This window comes from Spodoptera frugiperda, chromosome 2 (assembly GCF_023101765.2).
Source record: "Spodoptera frugiperda isolate SF20-4 chromosome 2, AGI-APGP_CSIRO_Sfru_2.0, whole genome shotgun sequence".
In the NCBI taxonomy this organism is placed as follows: domain Eukaryota; kingdom Metazoa; phylum Arthropoda; class Insecta; order Lepidoptera; family Noctuidae; genus Spodoptera; species Spodoptera frugiperda.
The window spans coordinates 6,729,820-6,748,049 of NC_064213.1; the positions used below are offsets into that span (position 1 = coordinate 6,729,820).

The 18,230-nt window shown below is 39.6% G+C and overlaps 1 protein-coding gene across 16 annotated transcripts in view; it reads right to left on the bottom strand.

The window, feature by feature from the left end:
• The window catches only part of LOC118269164 (protein alan shepard), a 116,925-nt gene that overhangs the window by 12,597 nt on the left and 86,098 nt on the right, over positions 1-18,230 (bottom strand). For all 16 annotated transcript variants that reach the window (XM_050703030.1, XM_050703015.1, XM_035584122.2 and 13 more), the window contains one exon: positions 5,543-5,776. In XM_050703030.1, coding sequence (XP_050558987.1) covers positions 5,543-5,776 — 234 coding nt within the window. The remainder of the gene's footprint in view (positions 1-5,542; positions 5,777-18,230) is intronic.

Here is an 18,230-nt window from a genome sequence, read left to right on the forward strand (position 1 = left end):
CGTGTTTTGTGAATAAACGATTTCTGTTATAAATTCCACGAATTTTCCCCGTTGTGTGGTGGAGTGATGTGCCCGTGTTTTGTACTTACTTTCAGATAAGTGCCTCTTTAACTCATATTTTGTTGCCTCAGTCTAAGAATGTTGGTTAAAAACTCAAAAGTAATACCTTCATACAGGTCTTCAGTAACGCTTTCATTCGTTTCTTCTCCAAAACGTACTTTTTTAATTTCTTTGCCAACGACTTTTCTTCCATTGTTGTGTATTGTTTCGTACTTCGAACTATTCTAGTAAGTATCAACAGTTAACTGAGTTGCAAACAAGTTTCCCCATAATCTTATTTAATGTTTTTCCTTCACAATGCTCTGTTTAATAGTTTCGAAACTATGTAAACTTAGGTAGGGTGTGGTAAACAACTAAATACATAACAGATACTTCTTGTCAGTCCAGTGCAAAATCTTGTTTCTCTCGTTGCTGATGTACAAGTTAAATGGGACTGAAAATTGTATAATAAAACATCAAATAAATCATGAATGTGTATTCTCGAGCATAAGGGACATGTGTTGTGTATACAAGTCACTCAAAACGCCAATCTTGTTCCATTGTAGCAGCAATCAGGTGTTTGATCTGTAGGCACTGCGTTGCGCCGTCAGCAATCAACAGGACCATAAAACACGCGATTTTAATTTCGTTCACAGTAAAATTTAATGATGTAACGTGAACGCACACGTCGCCCGCCGTCGCCCATCGGGAGCATATGACTGTGGGTGATGACGTCAGGCGCGTAGGAGGGCAGCGAGGGGAGCCGAGGCCGAGCTGTATCTCAAAGGCATGATGGTGTAGGGTGGCCGGGTGGGAGATAGCACTCAACAGTTGGTCCCGGCTCGATAGCGCAGCGCGTGCGTGCCGCGCGCCACGTCACATGGCCGGCGAACACGCAAACTTGTAAATTGTAACTGCATTCGCATCACCCGCCCACGTATCGCACACTACGTTAATTAGGAACATGAAATTGGTGTGAGCCCATCCGTTTGAGTTTTATAATTAGTTTTATAAAGCGATGAAATTCCGGTTTCAATTTTAAAGCGGGTGGCGCGGCCGCAACTGTCGTGGCGGCCAGTGTTCACAGCGCGGGATCCCACTGATTCACGCCGAAGCTCACGAAATGAAACATAAATCCCATTCAATCTATTTAAATTGAGCACTCCATTTGTTTTATCGTCGATTCAATCAGGAAATCGATCAATTCGTTCACCATTTACTACGACGAGACAGTACACTTGATGAGTGCTTACATTTATTTAGATTGTGTGTAAAGAGCCTTAAGTCTACAGATTATTAGTCATTTCTGAGGCTTTGATTAATTGTATTCTGTATCTACCTCAAAATTCTAGAGCTAATTGCCTAGTAATTAGGCTAGAACGTTACTGCAATTAAGGCACTGCATTATTCACATTTGAAAAGGAGATAGTACCTAAGCACTACTAACAAAGGCAAAGATAAATAGGGTTGCTAGAGATAATTGAAGCGAGAATACGGAGAGATAGGCTCCGTCCGGCGGTGATGGACAGGTGAAGTTAATTACCTATAACATGCGGGATCACTGAGAGACGCTCCGATTACTTAATATTAATTATTATTGCTCATAATTTATGAGGGATAAAAATGCGCTTCCTATACCCAAGGCTCGTATATTTAAGATAGTAAAAAACGTTTCAGAAAAACAGAACCATTGACAGGGGCAAATGATTCAGAACACTGGTAGGTATGGACAAATTTAAATATCGGTAGCGGTCCTACCCTCCGTCACACCAGCATTAACATAATTCAACAAAAAAACACCACCCTCGCAGAGCAGAGAAAAAATCATTCTTTTTTCTGCGCCTTTTGACCCGATATCGGATATAGTTCACAATATTGGACAAGTTCCACTGGTGGCGTGTACCCTACCCTATAAAAACAATTTGATGTAACTTACATTATGTTAAACATACCCCCGACCAAGGGATACAAACCGTACACCGTTTCAGATATTTCAAAACTAGCGACGCCACGCATCATGCGAACAAGGAAGGAAGTTTTTCTTTCAAATGAGATAACAATTCGTCGCAGGAGCATCTTGTTTAATACAATAACCTTTCGCGTTGGGATAAATATACGAGAGTGAGGAGTGATAATATTTCCGCGGCTGCCGCTCACGAGGGTTCGGGTCCTTCACCTTCCGCCAGAGCCGAAATAAATCTAATTCCTTGGATGACAGATATCAGCAAGCCTTGTTTATTTATACTTTCACCCCGACTTATGGGAGGGTGGCACACGTGGGACGTGCCTGTCCTATTGTACAGAAATAAACTATTATACTCACAAAGTCAACACATGCACATCACGTGATTAGATAATAGCAATCCTGTATAATTTGGAAATATTCCGAGAACCTTTCTCGCTCGCATTCATCAATCCTGCGTTGGGATGTAATTGATGACCCCGGCACATTTATAAAATAGACATAGTTATACGCATTACCTTGTTCGACATTGAAAAAGGATCTTTTAAATATAAATTATACGGCTGCGAAACCTTCCAAAATAAATGTGGTAATTTCATTTACAAAAAATTCCCGAGGCGAATACATTTAAATATATCAGCATAATGTTTGTGTGTGTGCGTGTGAAAATGAAGCGCCAGGAAGTCAAGTAGCTCTGGCCTAGATGATTCTAATGGGAACGAGGAAAGAAATTACTACTTTAATCTCGGAGTTTTCCTCGCGAACCTTAGATATTAACATCCACGTAGTGAATTAAACAGAAATATGGAAGCATCCTCGTTGGGTATCGTTAAAGAACGCAAGAGCTTCGGTGGATTAGGGTGGGCTCGGACGTAAAACGCATTAGAGTATTAGAGTCAGACACTTCTGTCACTCCTTACGATAAAAACGTTGGGTTCTTTACTAAAAAACGCAACCTCTATTTAGGGCTACCATATTTGGGAAGGGGCGCGATGAATCTAACAAGCTTTGGAGTTGTGACAGCCCTGACAGCTGACATATTCCGGTCATTAATCAAGCGGTCATAGATATATGTTGCGACTACAAGCAGGGGACGCGAAGTCCGATCAAAGTCGTGCTCACTAAAAACTGGTACAATATACTAATTGCTTCTGTCACGGTATTTATAATATGTAGAAATTAAAGCGTGAAATTAAAACAAGAACTACAAATAGTTCCAAGTGTACCTAATAAAATTTTGTATAACACGGATTGTTACGGCAAGACTAACATAACCTGTAATTGATCGTATTAACATAACAACAACGACAGTTTAAGAATCGTCGGAACTGATAAGAAACTATTTTACGACTACGATTACTTTATCGGAGAACAAAACGTTTTTTAATGTTTTTCTATTGCCATACGTACACGTGTTTGTAAAGTGTTGATCTTATCAAATGTAAGGAACGTGTCAAGTGGTTTTAAGGTTTATACACGAACTCCACAATACCACGAAAGTAGAACTACAGCGGATTTCACTAAATGAAATTGAACAACTAAAGGAAAACTCGAGTAGAGCAAAACCACATAAGCAAAGTTCCTTTTCAAATGTTTCTAGACGTAAAAAAACGAGTAGAGTATCGGCTCGGCGACCATGAGATAAATCCTGAAGGAGACGCGTTGTAATAAAACACGTACGGCGCAGGGAGCTACATTTTATTTCGAAAAGCGATAAGGGCGCGAGAAATTCCTTTTACGAGATTCCTGTGGAGGGTGGTGAGATGCAGCCGCTCTTTGTGCAACATCTGGTTTGTGTCCGCCTCGTAAACAGTAAGCTCTCTGCTCGATGACACTCCACACAAAACTGTGATTGTACACAGAGAATCAAACGACTGTGGCACAAAACGTTAATCTCATTGTGAGGAAAGTTCTTTAAGTTTCAATATGATTTTCTTATTGCTTTCGTTTGTCCGATTAAAACAACGATATGATGAGAATGCGCTTTAAAAATTGTTAAGTCATCGAGTTAACATGAAATGTACATTTAACAGAGTAAATGTAAGCAATTTGAAATTATTTTCTAATCCATCCTGGTAAGGAAACATTGTAGAACTTTACACTCGGTTATAAACAGAGTAAACTTCTAAATTAACTAGTTTTATGCAAATCACGATCTAGTTGTGTTGTTTTAAGTGCTCCGAGAAGACATTAATCACATAATATTGTTTGTGTGTATTGCATAACGAGCTACAGCCGTGGCGGGCGTAGAAATTGATGGAGCGATGTCAACGAGCCGACTTCGCGGTTAATTATCCAGTCCAGAGCCGTAAGCTATGTAGCCACGGTGCCGGGGCTCGCCACTTGCTAACTAGAATTCACGTTTATTGGTTTAAACACGGCATCTCAGCTTTATTTTAGGTCTTGTTTACATTAAAGAAAGTTACGTTGATAGTCACTTATTAGTTGAATGAAAGGAAAACGTTTCACAACATTAGGGAAGTGTTCGCGGTCCGGCAGACAGCGGTACCTCCGGCCGGCGGCCGCCAGCGCTCGTAAACCCGATCGTAAACTTAAATACACCTCATTAGAACATGCAGAAGATGGCGCCGGCTAAAGATTCTCCTTTATTTATGGGATACTCGCGTTCTCTACAAGAAGAAGGCACGAGGGTGCGATATTGATTGACGTGTTTGATGCCAGCATAATTGACTGCGCTACGCTAGTCGTAGTCGTGCGTCGCGTCGTAGCCGAGTTTCTGACGCGAATTTTTCATCGATTCGAAGCTGCCGATAATCCGTAACAATTCCTACTGCATACTTCACACGTTGGTATTTTATTAAATCTTCAGCGATATTGCGATGAAGAATTCTAAAGATGTGTCAATAAAAACTGCATCTTGGATTAAGTGGAATATTTCTATGAGAAATCTTATACTTCTGGTATGAACTGCACTTTCCTAGCAGATAGTTTTACGAGTTTTCAATGTGTTATCTGTATATCCAAACATAGTTAAATGGTGTTGACATGAATAAAAATAACAAACGCATATAAACTGGCGCCTAGTGATACGAAGTAAGAGCACGTGTTAGTGGCTGGTGTAAAAATAGCAAGTGCTCTATGATTCATTTCTACGCGTTGTACAACAATGCCGGAAGAAGAATAAACATAAAGTATCGTGGAAGTAATTATACCTGACCTATTATGGAAACTTATCTACGACTGTTCATGTTATCGTTGTAAATAAAAGGCCCACTTTACAAGGAGGACACAGAAGGAATTGTAAATCTAAAGTAATGGAAGCTCCAGCTTTTGATGGGTATTATGAATATGTTAGCTACGTCCATTGTACGTAAATTTATGTCAAATGTGACTATTTATTCATTTCGAATCTCTCATGAAGCTCGGAGTCCTCTTGGTGGTCGAAGTTCAAATAAAATACAAATCTCGCTACACGGTAATTATGGCAATTCTTGTTATCCTATATCTTTGATTCAATGATATGAGAGGATGTGGATATAGTTGAATTCTTCTCGTGTTGGTGGTGGATGTGTTTCTCACCTGGTGTGGAGTATAAGGGCTGGGTGCAGCAGCGTACTGCTGCGGCTGCGGCGGCGGGTAGCGGCAGGGTTGCGGCGCATAGGCCGCCGCCCACTGCTGCGCTCCGCCGCGATACTGCGCCCCTGCGCTAGCCATGCGGCCTGCGCACGCGCCCGCGCCCGCGCCTGCGCCCGCGCTAGCGACCGTCACGGCGCTCGCGCCTGCGCTGCTTGCCGAACGACAGCCGCCGGTGCTCTGTGAACAATGCAGACATACTTTCAATATTAGGCTCATACAATTTACCTATTCGGGGTCAAGAAGAAGCATGTTTTAGGGGTTTATCAATTTCTAATTCTAATTAAGCTGTGTATTTTACGGCGACGATTAGGTAGTTTTCTAGGAATACTTATATGTGTTTGCTGCTATAGATATGTTAAGCCACACCTCTATTGTTTTAGAGGGTTGTGCAAAGCAGCGGCATATGATTGGGATGGCTGTAAAATCACGTTAGGCGTTGAATGACGGATAATAGAAAAGCCAAAATATTTCATGAACGAAACCTAGAACAATATGTGTAGTGCTTGCAACAGGATGAAGCCATAAGAAAATTTACATTTAATAAATGAAGCTATCGTGATTGTACACAATGTCGGTACAACTTTCACTGCAAAGCGGCCATTTGTTTCGATAATACATGGCTCACAAATGTACATTGGTTACAATAATGGAGAAGGCATAAATAGGCACACATGTACTTTGAGAACTTTGTAAGCGCAATTCGTTTACATACAGCATGTATTTCGTCTGTCGCCTCTTGTTACATTTTACTTGTTCTCTAAAATAAAATCTTCCATCTCTATCTTTAGATCGTCCAATATAGTTAAGTTGGAACAGTTTAGTAGCATAGTAAGAAATATTCAGTAATTCACTGCACGGTGCAATAATTGCCTCATTAGTCTAGTTGTAACAACGGTCCTCCATGGACCGTATCGTAGCGATACTGTTTGAAAATGATCAGACACCAATTATTTTCTTGTATTAAGAAATAATATATTTTATGATCAAGAGGTAAAATGAACAATCATTTTTGAGTATGTACAAAAATTAATGGGATTACGTTATGTTCAATTAGGTAGTTTTTTTTTATAAGAAGCTCTATTCAGGAGTGTAATATCTGATGCGCACATATCTTGAGGATCCGAGTGTTGCATCACGTCACTGACGTAGACATATGACTATAACAGATTGGCATCTGTGCGCCGAGAGCCGTGACGAAGCGTGTCTGCAGACTTTCGCAAACGTCTAGAATACCTTATACATGCACATAATGTAGTACACAGATCTACGTGCAACGTTGTACATGAAAAGGTATATACCCGCGTCTTATCTTGCAAGTTTCTATTTTCCAAACGGATTTGTATAAATTCGGTTTGTTCATGGTGAAAAATTGAGCGTTCTAAGCAAATCCAAGCGTAGGCTGCCGTGATTCTGTGATCATGCTAATGATAGATGAAGTCATAATCGCTTATAACCGCTGAAAAATTCCATTGAGAATACCAAACACGAAATCGCCTCAACATTACCACGATTAACTTCATCGTGTTAATTGTTAATTACGTTGAAAGCTGCGATATTTGAAACCAAGATCTACAACTACAAGAACCTACAATTACCATAAACAATTTGACGGGAACGCGAATTAAAACTCACGAGAAATTCAAGAACATTCAACGCTCACCATTCCCTCCGGGAGAGAATTAAGTTCAAAGGAAAAATTCTAAGAAAAGAAAAGAGATCTATTCGTACGTCGTAAGAGTTTAAGAGACGCTAATAGTTAAAGATTAAGTTAAAGCATATAAATCTGAAGCAGCAGCTTGCCTTTATACCGGCGTGGTAGCTGTATAAATGACATATGTTGTTTATTGCGATTCCAGTAATTTGTCTATCAGAAACGCCTACACAAGAGTACGGCTAAATAAATTACACACACACTGTTTCTGTTACGAGTACTACACTACTCGTACTCGTGGAATGCTTCAAATAGTTATTCAGTGAAACATTAACGCCTTAACGTTGTGATATGAAATTTTTGTTGTCTTTATTTGTTATTCTGAGCGAGTGCGTTCACCCAAAATGAGATTTATGGGGGCAATAACAATGTATAATTTCACCCAGCGACTCCCATCTTGGGGACTTAATTATTTGAGTCACGGAATTCGAAAACCCACGAGGAAAGCCTCAAGGATCAGGGCTTTGTATAGTTTTTTTCTCACCCAATAAGTAGCATTCTTATGCTTTTAAAACTATTTTTTGCTATTGAAAAAATAGGTGAGTATGCCTGTAAGGCGATAAGCTGGCAATCCGCTTAGTGTGCGTGGGGCCACGGCGGGGAATTAGCGTAAAATATATATTTTTGTTACAGTAAAAGCAGAGACCTTATGTCCACTGTAAGTCTGGCGGTAGCCGATTAGATTATATCTTTATTGGGTTTATTCTGTCTTACGTTACGTGTAAAGGTTATCGTCGAGGTGTCTGCCCACGTAACGTGTGTATTGAAAATATTGAAACGTTTCCGAGACGTTATGTAAAGACTAACACTATATCGTGGTCTACACCATTAAAATGAGTTAGTGCGTCGTTAAAGCTATGTCAGCTTAAATGATCGCATGAATTTTTACGTTCATTGTCAATTTTGTCATGTCTTTTAACGTAAATTAAGTTTCATTCCGTTTTATGGAACTCTTGAAGTGACTGTATAATTTAACTTGGTCCAACTATTTCCTTGGTTTATCATCTGAACGTCTACGTTTTTAAGTACGTACCCTTATTCAGAATGGCTTAAAGTAAGAAGTTTAAGCATTGTTCGCAAATGTTTGTTAAACGAACTAAAAAGGAACAGAAACGTTTAACAAAACTAAGGAATGGAGTTGTATTTGCTTACGTATGAAAATGTTGGTGCACCGTTTTATTTCTTGTTGTCCGAAGGAAGCTGAAGTATGAAATGTTTTGCTTAGTGTGTCGCTACTCGCTAGTGAAGAAAACACAAACCCGCCGAGCCGAATAGCACAGAATTGATACTCGAGTCAGTGTTCACGTCTTTTGTGGAGAGCTATTGCGTTTTCTTGTTGTCTGTGGAGATTTAGTTTTATGTTGAGTGGGATTGTTGGCGTCGGCGGGTCGCGCCGGCTCTGTCTCGACGCCCAGCTTGTTGCTGCCTCGTGCCTCGTGCGGCCGCCCCCCACCACCCCCTCTCCACTAAAGATCCGCTTTTAATCTGGAATAGACACGCCTGTAACTACAGCTACGAGGACACTGGAATTGCTTTGTCATGTCATTTATGCTGCTTAGTATTTATACAGCATCTATATAGATATCAAGGCTCCCCTACTTGATTGTTGGAAATTGCAAGGGACGCTACGTAGAGATTTGCAAATCATAATTTTACAGCGCTGTGACTTTGTGCTCAGTATTTACGTCATGTTCTCTGTTGCAATTTCAACTGCACTTTATACACACAACTGCATCATAACGCTTATTTAACGCTAGCTTTCAATAAGACGTAATAGAAAATGATTGGAGAACAAAAAGCCAGTGTACGACTGCCGATAAGTTCACAAGAATCTAATTATTCATTGAAGTAGTCGGAAGCAAGGCTGGTACCAATCAGGAAATTATATAAGATGCTTGTGAATAGATACGGAACATGGGCGACGCGGGATACAGCTATAATTCTCAGCAAAGATCACTCGCCTCGAACTAACAAAGTTATTGTCCATTCAAACTTCGATGGACATAAATTCGATACGACCAGGAATCAAAATCAAATTCGATTCGGAACGGGATAGTGTCTTATTTCATTTCATGACTTTATTGTGTTTCGTCTTTATTTAAAGCGAAAGTGGATCTATTGAGATTTCATTCCTCGTTTAATGGAATTACACACGGAGCTCACGTTAGTCTGTTAAAGTCAGCGGCGGCCGCGTGTCCAATACGTTCGTACAGTCTTTAAAGTTGTCACTTTGAACGTTAGCCAATAAGAGGCAATAAAATTGCTCCCGCAGCCACTCCTCGACTTTACTAAGAGCGACCAGGATCAAATAAAGTGGGGTTTCACTAAAAGCATTGAACGACCACCGGTTTTACGCTTTCCACACTTTATTGGACGAATAATTTTTCAGCAGTCAGTGTTCATGTTGAATATGAACTGCTTGAGATAGTTTGTCACTGGATTAAGTTAAGAGGCCACAGATAAATAGTCAATCGAGTATTGGCTGGAGATAATCCTGTAATTACAATTAAGCGAGTCGCCTGGTTAAGTGAAATTCTTAATTGAGTGGGCGATCACCAGACGAGGTCAACCCTTCGCTACAGCGGCGTCGGCTCCGCAAATTACGAGCTGGCAGACGTTTCAACTAGTCGCAGTCACATCTTTGGCCTCCCCCCGGCCGTCGACCGCACCTAATCCGTCCCGGCTCGTCTGATTACCGGCAGCTCACAACGGCCCGCAAACAAAGCCGCTATGACGAGCGCAGTTGTCTTCCTTGAATTCCGGATACCGCTCCCAAATTGTTAGACGGACGGCAATGTAAATAATTTGTACTATGCCGCTTCTGTTTCGACTACATCAATGGCTATCCGATAGAGCGTCACTTTTGAATAATACGGTTTATTGAAAACTGACTCTGGTTTTTGTTCGGCATTTACAAATACCGGTGGTTTAATAGATTACTCATAAACGTGACAAACGTGGCCACTTTTATAATAACAATTACATTTTTTGTTTATTCTCTGCCTACAATAGTTAAGTTAGTACGGGTGTACGGTGCTAGCGCAGACAATGAAAAAGTTGTTGCGCCGCCACAGACGACAATGAGTCATGGATTGTGACGCTAATCTCAGCAATTTCCCCGAACTGTTAAAAGTGAACAAGTATAAAAAACGTCATCAGTCACTCGTTTCACTGAAAAAATGTTTATCTTGCGCAGGTCAGGTACGTTCACGCCGGTTGATATTACAGTTTACATCGACCGATATAAATATTCGAGCGACCGATTAAAGCATGTTATCATAAAAGTGCTTTGAGGCATCCTCAATGAGAATATTCGCCGCAGATTCATGCTTTATTTTTTGTCACAATAGATTATTTTTTGAAATTACTCATGTACTTTTTAAAGTGGTATAAAAAGTAAGTGATGTGAGTAAGACGGTGTGCACAATCGTCAGTAGCCATTGCATGCGGTCACCCGACCCGCGGCGGTGACGCACTTGGCACATGCCGGCAACCTGAGCCCAGCACCGATCCGATCGCTGTTTGTGTCCAATATGGCTCATGGACGCATTGACAATAGACTCGATATTCAAAAATAACAATATTAAAGCTCTTCCAGAGTAATGCGGTTGTAAAATGCACAGAGCGTGCCGTGACTGCATCATTATGTGTGGTATAAAGCTCGTGTGCGAGTGGTACAACTGAGGGGACATTATTCAGCAGTTTTTGCTCTGACTGGCGGCACATTTGTATGCGATTCGCTTCGGCGACGGCTGCCCGCGACGCGAGATTAGCGCCTGCCACCGTACACGCTGCGTGATTAAACTGTTTCCGCTTTGCAGATATTCCGTTTTGTCTATCTCTCACGTCGATGTGAACAACGCAGCGGCGGCTGCTGCGGTTAATATTCATCTCATACTGTTTTATACGACGAATAATTTGAGGTTTAATATCGCGTACAGAGTGATAACGGTGCGGTGCGTAGACGGGCGGTGGCGGCGTGCGCCTAACATAACAGTTCTAAACAATTTTGTGAATGCAACGTGTTGCATCGTAATAAGGAATTCCACACCGCTAGCGGTACACTGACGCCAACTCCGGCGTACTGCAAAACTGCCTTATGTACTTTGGCATTAATGTGTTGTTGCACACACACACAGCCGGCTACGTGTCGGTATGTGTGTCATCTCGGTGTAGTGGTGCGGTGCGGAATGCGGCCGCGTCCTTCGGCGTACGCCGCGCCGGATCATTTGCACACAGGCGCGCCAGTTCCTATCCAATCCAGGCAGACATTTTATTGCTTCCCAGTTATCACTTGGGTACAAGTAAAGTTCTGATAAGTTTAGTACCCTCGGCCACTTGATGACTTCTCGGAATATCGCTCGGTCACTTGAGAAGGTTACAGCTAACGGTCTAGCGGTAGTGCTTAATACGCGCCCACTTCACAGTTTACTTTAACAGCGCTTGCACATACTTGAAAATATTTAAACAGGTTTGAAAGCTTTGATTGTTAAATACGCGGTAGGTTTTACCGGTATTGTTGGTGTCTAGGATCAAGTATGTGGCTTGCAAAAACTGCGAATGCAAAAAGGAATAAGTGTATATAAATTCTTGGTCGATGTTTAGTTTTTATTGAAAAGTATAAAGTTTGCAGCGGCGGACGCTAATAAAGTCATAAATATTACAGTTTTTATTAAAACATAATTTGTAAGCGGAGTGGATGCGTTATTGCATTGGCGTGTAACAAGCTTCGCACACTAACGAACTATTACGTGAACATAATTAAGAGTACAATAATCGCAAACAACAATTAGCAAAGTGATTGTTTTTTTACATAACCCTAAGTGATTCTATGTGAAATACCTCAGAATGTTCAATAGGTGTCATCTCAGTGGCTGTTTTAACTTCCTCAACAATGAACATATTTAAGGTAAGCAAACACAAACACTCAACCGTTGCACTATTAATTGCAGTGACACAAAAGAAAATGCTACACAAAACACATTTTCCGAGAAAATGGAAGCTCCTTGTTGAAAGTCGTTAAAAAATTCTTGCTAGATGTACTTAAAGCGGGTTGGTAAGTTAGCAATCTCGTACAGGGAGTAATAATTGCTAGGCTACGAAGCGCAGTTGCCTGCATGCAGAATACATTGTGGAGCCCCAAGAAGATTTATTGTTCACTCGCGCTCTGAATGCCGTAATGGTGTCGCCAAACTATGAGAAGAACGGAGTCTGCCATCGCCCAAATATGAGTTCTACACCTTTACTTCGAACCATAAAAATTCTTTGTCTGGATTCCAACTATATATTAGCATAGCACACAAAAATAACGACGTGGTTCGTAGCCAAAAAAGCAAGTACAGAGAAAATATCAAGCCTAGTTGAGGATGAAATATATTATGGGATGAATAAGCGCCAAATGTGTGCTCGCTTAATTCCATACTGTTTAATATCACAAAATAACTAGATATTCTAGCAACCACGAGGAACATAGGACAAATGATTTGCGAGCTCGTAGCTTGTAATCAAAATGTCAGAGTAAAAAATGATTCCAGCCGTATTTGTTTCGTTTTAAAAGATCTCTTCAACAATGTCTAGTAGTACAATGCGGGAATCATTTTCAATTTCCCTTTATTCCTTTCCATATTTCAAAAGCATTTCTTTGTGAGTTTTCATCAAATCTGTAATATTGAAAGAACTACGAGTATGTGGCATTAGTGACATATGAAGGGACGAATGCGCCATTATAAGGGTTCTGTTAAAGGCGAAATCCTAAAAAAATACGAGAACGATTTCGAAATAACGTAATCTCTTAAAAGGTTGAACGTGTTATGAGTTATAAAATTATAGATATCGCTTTTATGGCCGATAGGAAATGTGTAGGGGTAGTGGACATTGTTTTATAATGATGTAATTAATGTTTACAACAATACTTTCGAGCACGTAATCCTCCCGGCGCGGTCGCGTGTTACTCTTAATTGCACTCAATTACTCATTAACGTTACTTTCATTGACATGCCAGTACATATAAATTGGTGAAACGTGCGTACTTGGGTGCTCACGATTGACTCGATTTTTTTAAACTTCACTCAATATTATTGCCTGTCGTGAATACCAAAAGTAAGTATCGCAATCAATCATATCTGTGTTAGGCATCTCTACTTTTTTTAAATATGGCACCTTTAAAAAAGGATTGTACAAAGGCAAAAGTTACTACAAATATCAATAGAACGGTTCTAAAAATTGTAAACTTGTTAAATAAGTTTTAGTCTGTTTTTTATATTAGAGACATAGACAGACATTGTATACATTTTTGTAAACACGTTGGTGGTATCGCATCTGCATCCAACATGAGTCACAGGCCGTTTCTATTAGTCATTAGACAGGTTTGTTTACTATTTCATAATCACAGAACGAGCTGAACATTTGAAGCTTCATTAATCGTGTATACCGACACTTCTAGCCCGACTCCATTAAATGCATTTCCGACTGCATGAGATAAACACTTTTTATCAAAGTATCCTATTGAATATCAGTTACTAGAAAAAAATATTCTAAATGTATATGAAAACTGAGCTGCTCATATGGACATTGTACCATGTCAGTCCTATTTCAGTCAACAAATCTCTTGCCGACAGATGTTTATTTATTAAACTGTCCGTACCCCAGCGTCAGCGCGGAGCAAAAAATTTCGTCGAGATAAGGGTTCAACAAAAGGAAATGACGAAATCCTCACTGATTGGGATTACCAACGTACTAAAAGCGTTGTAAATGTTGTAACAGATAACATTGGGTCAGATCACAATAGAAGGATCAACAACACATAAGTGTAAGCCGAAATGTGACGCATAGTTATCGATTTCTAATCATACGCCCCCGCGCCGGACGGCAACACCGATTGTGGCTGCTGTCACATCTAATGTTGCCATACCGAACTACAACGTCCCGGCCGTTGGAAAACGTAGATACGATTAGGATCTTTTGTTATGCTTTGTTATTCAAATAGAAATATGTAAACCGTGACGAAGTGCTGCGATAAGAACGTGTTAGACACGTGTTTCTGACGTAAGTACTAACCTTTTTCCTGTCTAGCTAACGAGACTAAAGTGGAATGTGGACTAAGGTGGATGAAATGTAAATAATTAAACGAAATCCTATATTATAACATTTAGATAATATCACGTCTGTATCACCTAAATAGAATCAGTGAAACTTTTTTGTCGTACGATAACAGGCAGATAAAAGTCAGAAAAAAACTGGCTTTAATCTTTACTATTACCAGCCTCAGGAAATGTACATAGCCAGCCTTTTTTTAATTATTTTCTCTGACAATAGGTGGCGGGGTCGTCGCCGTCTGTTGCCAATAGTGCCCGCTGGGCTATCTGTCTGCGTGTATACAGTGCGTTATGTATTTAAAGCCAGCCACAATGCGAAGGGTTGCCAATGCACCCCACCGTTTGTGCAATTTAGCAGATTATTCCAGTCTGCAACCGTCATATAGCCTTCATATTGTTTTTTAAAACGTAAATAGTCATTGCTGTTTTCAGAATGATGATTCTTAGTATTCATTGTTTTCGAAAACAAATGTTGATAGTTCTTAACCTATGGTAATAGGACATATTTTGATTCATTTTGAAACGTGTTCTTAATAGTAGTTATTTAAGTCCTGTAATATAGAAAATGTGACAGTAAATAAGTGCTAAAAGAAATGGATGATTTTGTACCGACTGATAATTAACTATAACACAGAATATTTGTGTTATCAACACGTTGTAATTACTTATTCCAATTAGGGCCTGATATAATCAGCACTGTTATTATCTGTCTCGTAATTGTATCCCAAATACCAGGTTCTTTTTACAAAACAAAAAGAAGTAATAAGGCTTATGATTACTAGATACTTTTGGCTGTATTAATAGTAGCACTGAAAATATTTTGGTTTATTTTTACCCGTCTCAAAATAGCGAAGTATAATATAAATAATTAATGAGCCGTTGTTAGTCTTAGGTGATATTTTCAGGTTGCAAAAAGTTTATTGTACCCAGTTATTTAGATTTTTTGATATTATAATGTCTATTTTACTTATCCTTCATTACTAAATAATAACATATCTAATGGAAAGTGGGCGTATAACTTTACTTAACCCTTAGAGAAATGAAGCAACAAAAATAAAATGTTGAAACATTCTAAGATTTGATTCGAATATAACGAGTAATCGTTATATTTTTCGAAACAAAAAAGTACTTACTCATAACGATATCGATTCTAAACTTCTTAGAAATATAATTTTCTAACACATTTCTTACTAAATACAATAGTTTGGGCTGAATAGTGTTATTTAAAGCTGTAATGGGGGTTGGGGTGTCCGGGCCGGTCACGCAATGTCCGCCTGTTTGGACGCACGGCCACATGGTAATGAGCCTTCCACCTAAATTACCACAACGATTTATTTTATTTCACAATATTAATTTACCTTTGAAATAATTTGTTTTGAACATTTTCGACGACATTCTTTATTTTTTCTTCATTTAGTATTTAGTATTGAATTATTAGTCATAGTTGGGAATGGACTTTGGCAAGTATAAGACCCTATTTCGATGCGAAAAACTTAATGGAATTTTTAAAGTGGTGTTATGTTCTATTTTCGTTTAAATGCTAAATAGGTATCGGTTCTATTGCTGACGTAAAGTAACGTTATTACCAGTTTATATAATGACACAAAAGTGGTTTGCAAAACCTGCTGATGTTATGAACGTTATAAACACGGTATTGTGTGTACACTACGCAGATGGAAGTTTCGAGTAACCTCACGGGGATGACGCATGATTACTGATTGTCTCCTTTTGACATTGTGTTGTCTGTTGCATGCACAGCATCACATCAACCGGGGAATTAATTTTACCTTCACAAACAGACCAGTTGAAATGTAATCATCATAATCAGATAGACAGGTCTGTTGTTATGATATTCTCATGTTCTTTGATTAAAATCTGATAAATTCCGTCGTTTCTATTTTTAATCTCGAGTTTGAATCAGTAAAAGATACCATAACTTGCTAATTTACAATTCAAAGCCGTGATATCGCTTGAACACGTTCTTTAGTCTACGTTCGGCCGTTACTTTGCCGTTTGTTGCCTTATTTTAGTTTCCATTTCCCGCAGTCGTCTGGCATTACCGTAGACGTGCATTTGCTTGTAATGTAAGGGGTAAATCAGACTGGACGTTGGTGGGGTGCGTGGGTGGGGCGCGAGGGACTTTGATTGATGACGATGGGGCCACATTGTGCGTACGTTTGCCCATTGTCCGAGCAACGTGAATCGAAACAACTGGACCAGTAACACAAATGAGCTCCTTTATTGCTGACGATTATCCCTCATACGATAGCCACGAGTGTGCTTCTTACATAAAAATGTGTTATGACGATTGTTAGCTTTTGCCCGCGACTTCGTTCGCGTGGAATAGTTCGCGGGATCTCTTCAAAAATGAGATGTGGAAGATATTCCAGGGAACTCTTCAAAAATCAACATAATGAGCTCTGCGTTTGAATTTAATAGATGTATACTCACTTAGGGCATTGAAAAAATAGTTTAAAAACGGACTTAAACTAACTTAAAACTAAAGAAAGCTACATTCACAAGTTTCCCTAACTCCGTACCGTAATTTTTTCCTCGAATCTTTACGTGTTGTCGGTAAAGCAAACAAGGATAAAGTTATTGAAAAAAGAAAGAGGAAGTTCTGCTAAATGTTTTAAATTGATATTATTTTTTTCATACCTTTTTACTATTTATTTACTTTTTTCGCAATTGTTTCACAAATCATAAAAAATGTACCAATATCAAATATGGGTGTTGTGTGAGTGGAACGACAGTTTCCAAACAAATAAATGAACTGAAAGAAATTTCTCGAGAGGGTACAAACATGAAACGCGAGTGAGTGCACGACGCGGCGGCTGGGAGACTTGTCGATCGTACGACGTGCCATGAAATAGCTTGGAAAATAACTCCATTCCCGCGGGCACGACTGCGATTCAATCAAGTCTGATTCACAATTTTGGAGTTCGTTTACCGAACTGGCGAGTAAATTGAGAAAACGCAACCAAAATAGCCTAGGGATTGAGAGAGAAAAGGATTTCGCATTTAGGTAATCGTTTTACATCGTACAGCCAATTACCAAAATCCAGGGAAGTGGGAGATAATGCCGTTGGCTTACGTGATCGTAAACAGACGGTGCGCTTCCCGGTTTCACTTGTTTTTACTTTTAATTTAGAACTCTATAGAAAGGTGAGAAAGGACTAGATTCAGATGATCAGACATGTCGAAATTCTCCGTTATGTCCACACCTCAACACATGAAACGCAACAGACTCGTAATACTATTAGAGCGTAGAGCTTTTCACTTCGGGTCTTAGATCTGTAGCTATGTATCGACGAGACGGCGAGACGAACGTCTACACGAAAACGCGGAAACTGTCTGGCCGAAACGAGACTTTAAAGAAAGTGCAATGCCACGTAATCCCCCAGTTTTTATCAAGTGGAAGGAGTTTAACGCTAAGCCTCAGAAGCTTAGCTAGTTTGTACGTTGTAATAACTCAGATATGTTTACATTATAGTTTGAATTGCAAATGACGATATCCGACATGGAAAGCGGTTCCAATCACACGGGTCTTTAGACCGCAATATGCCGCCACCATTCCTTCGCTGAGACGTTGACATTCTCCAAATTAAACCCCAATATTGAATGTTAAATTCTGTAATCCAACCGTTAATGAACACATACAAATATAATTGCTTTCACATTCCATTTAAATAAAATAACAGCTCTTTGTTCCCTTTTGTAACTTGTGAGAAACTGAGAAACATTTTGTTCAAAGTAATAAAATTCTAAGTTTGTGAACACAATTTCGTGAATACAAAAGCTATTTTTATTAGATTTGTTTGCTATT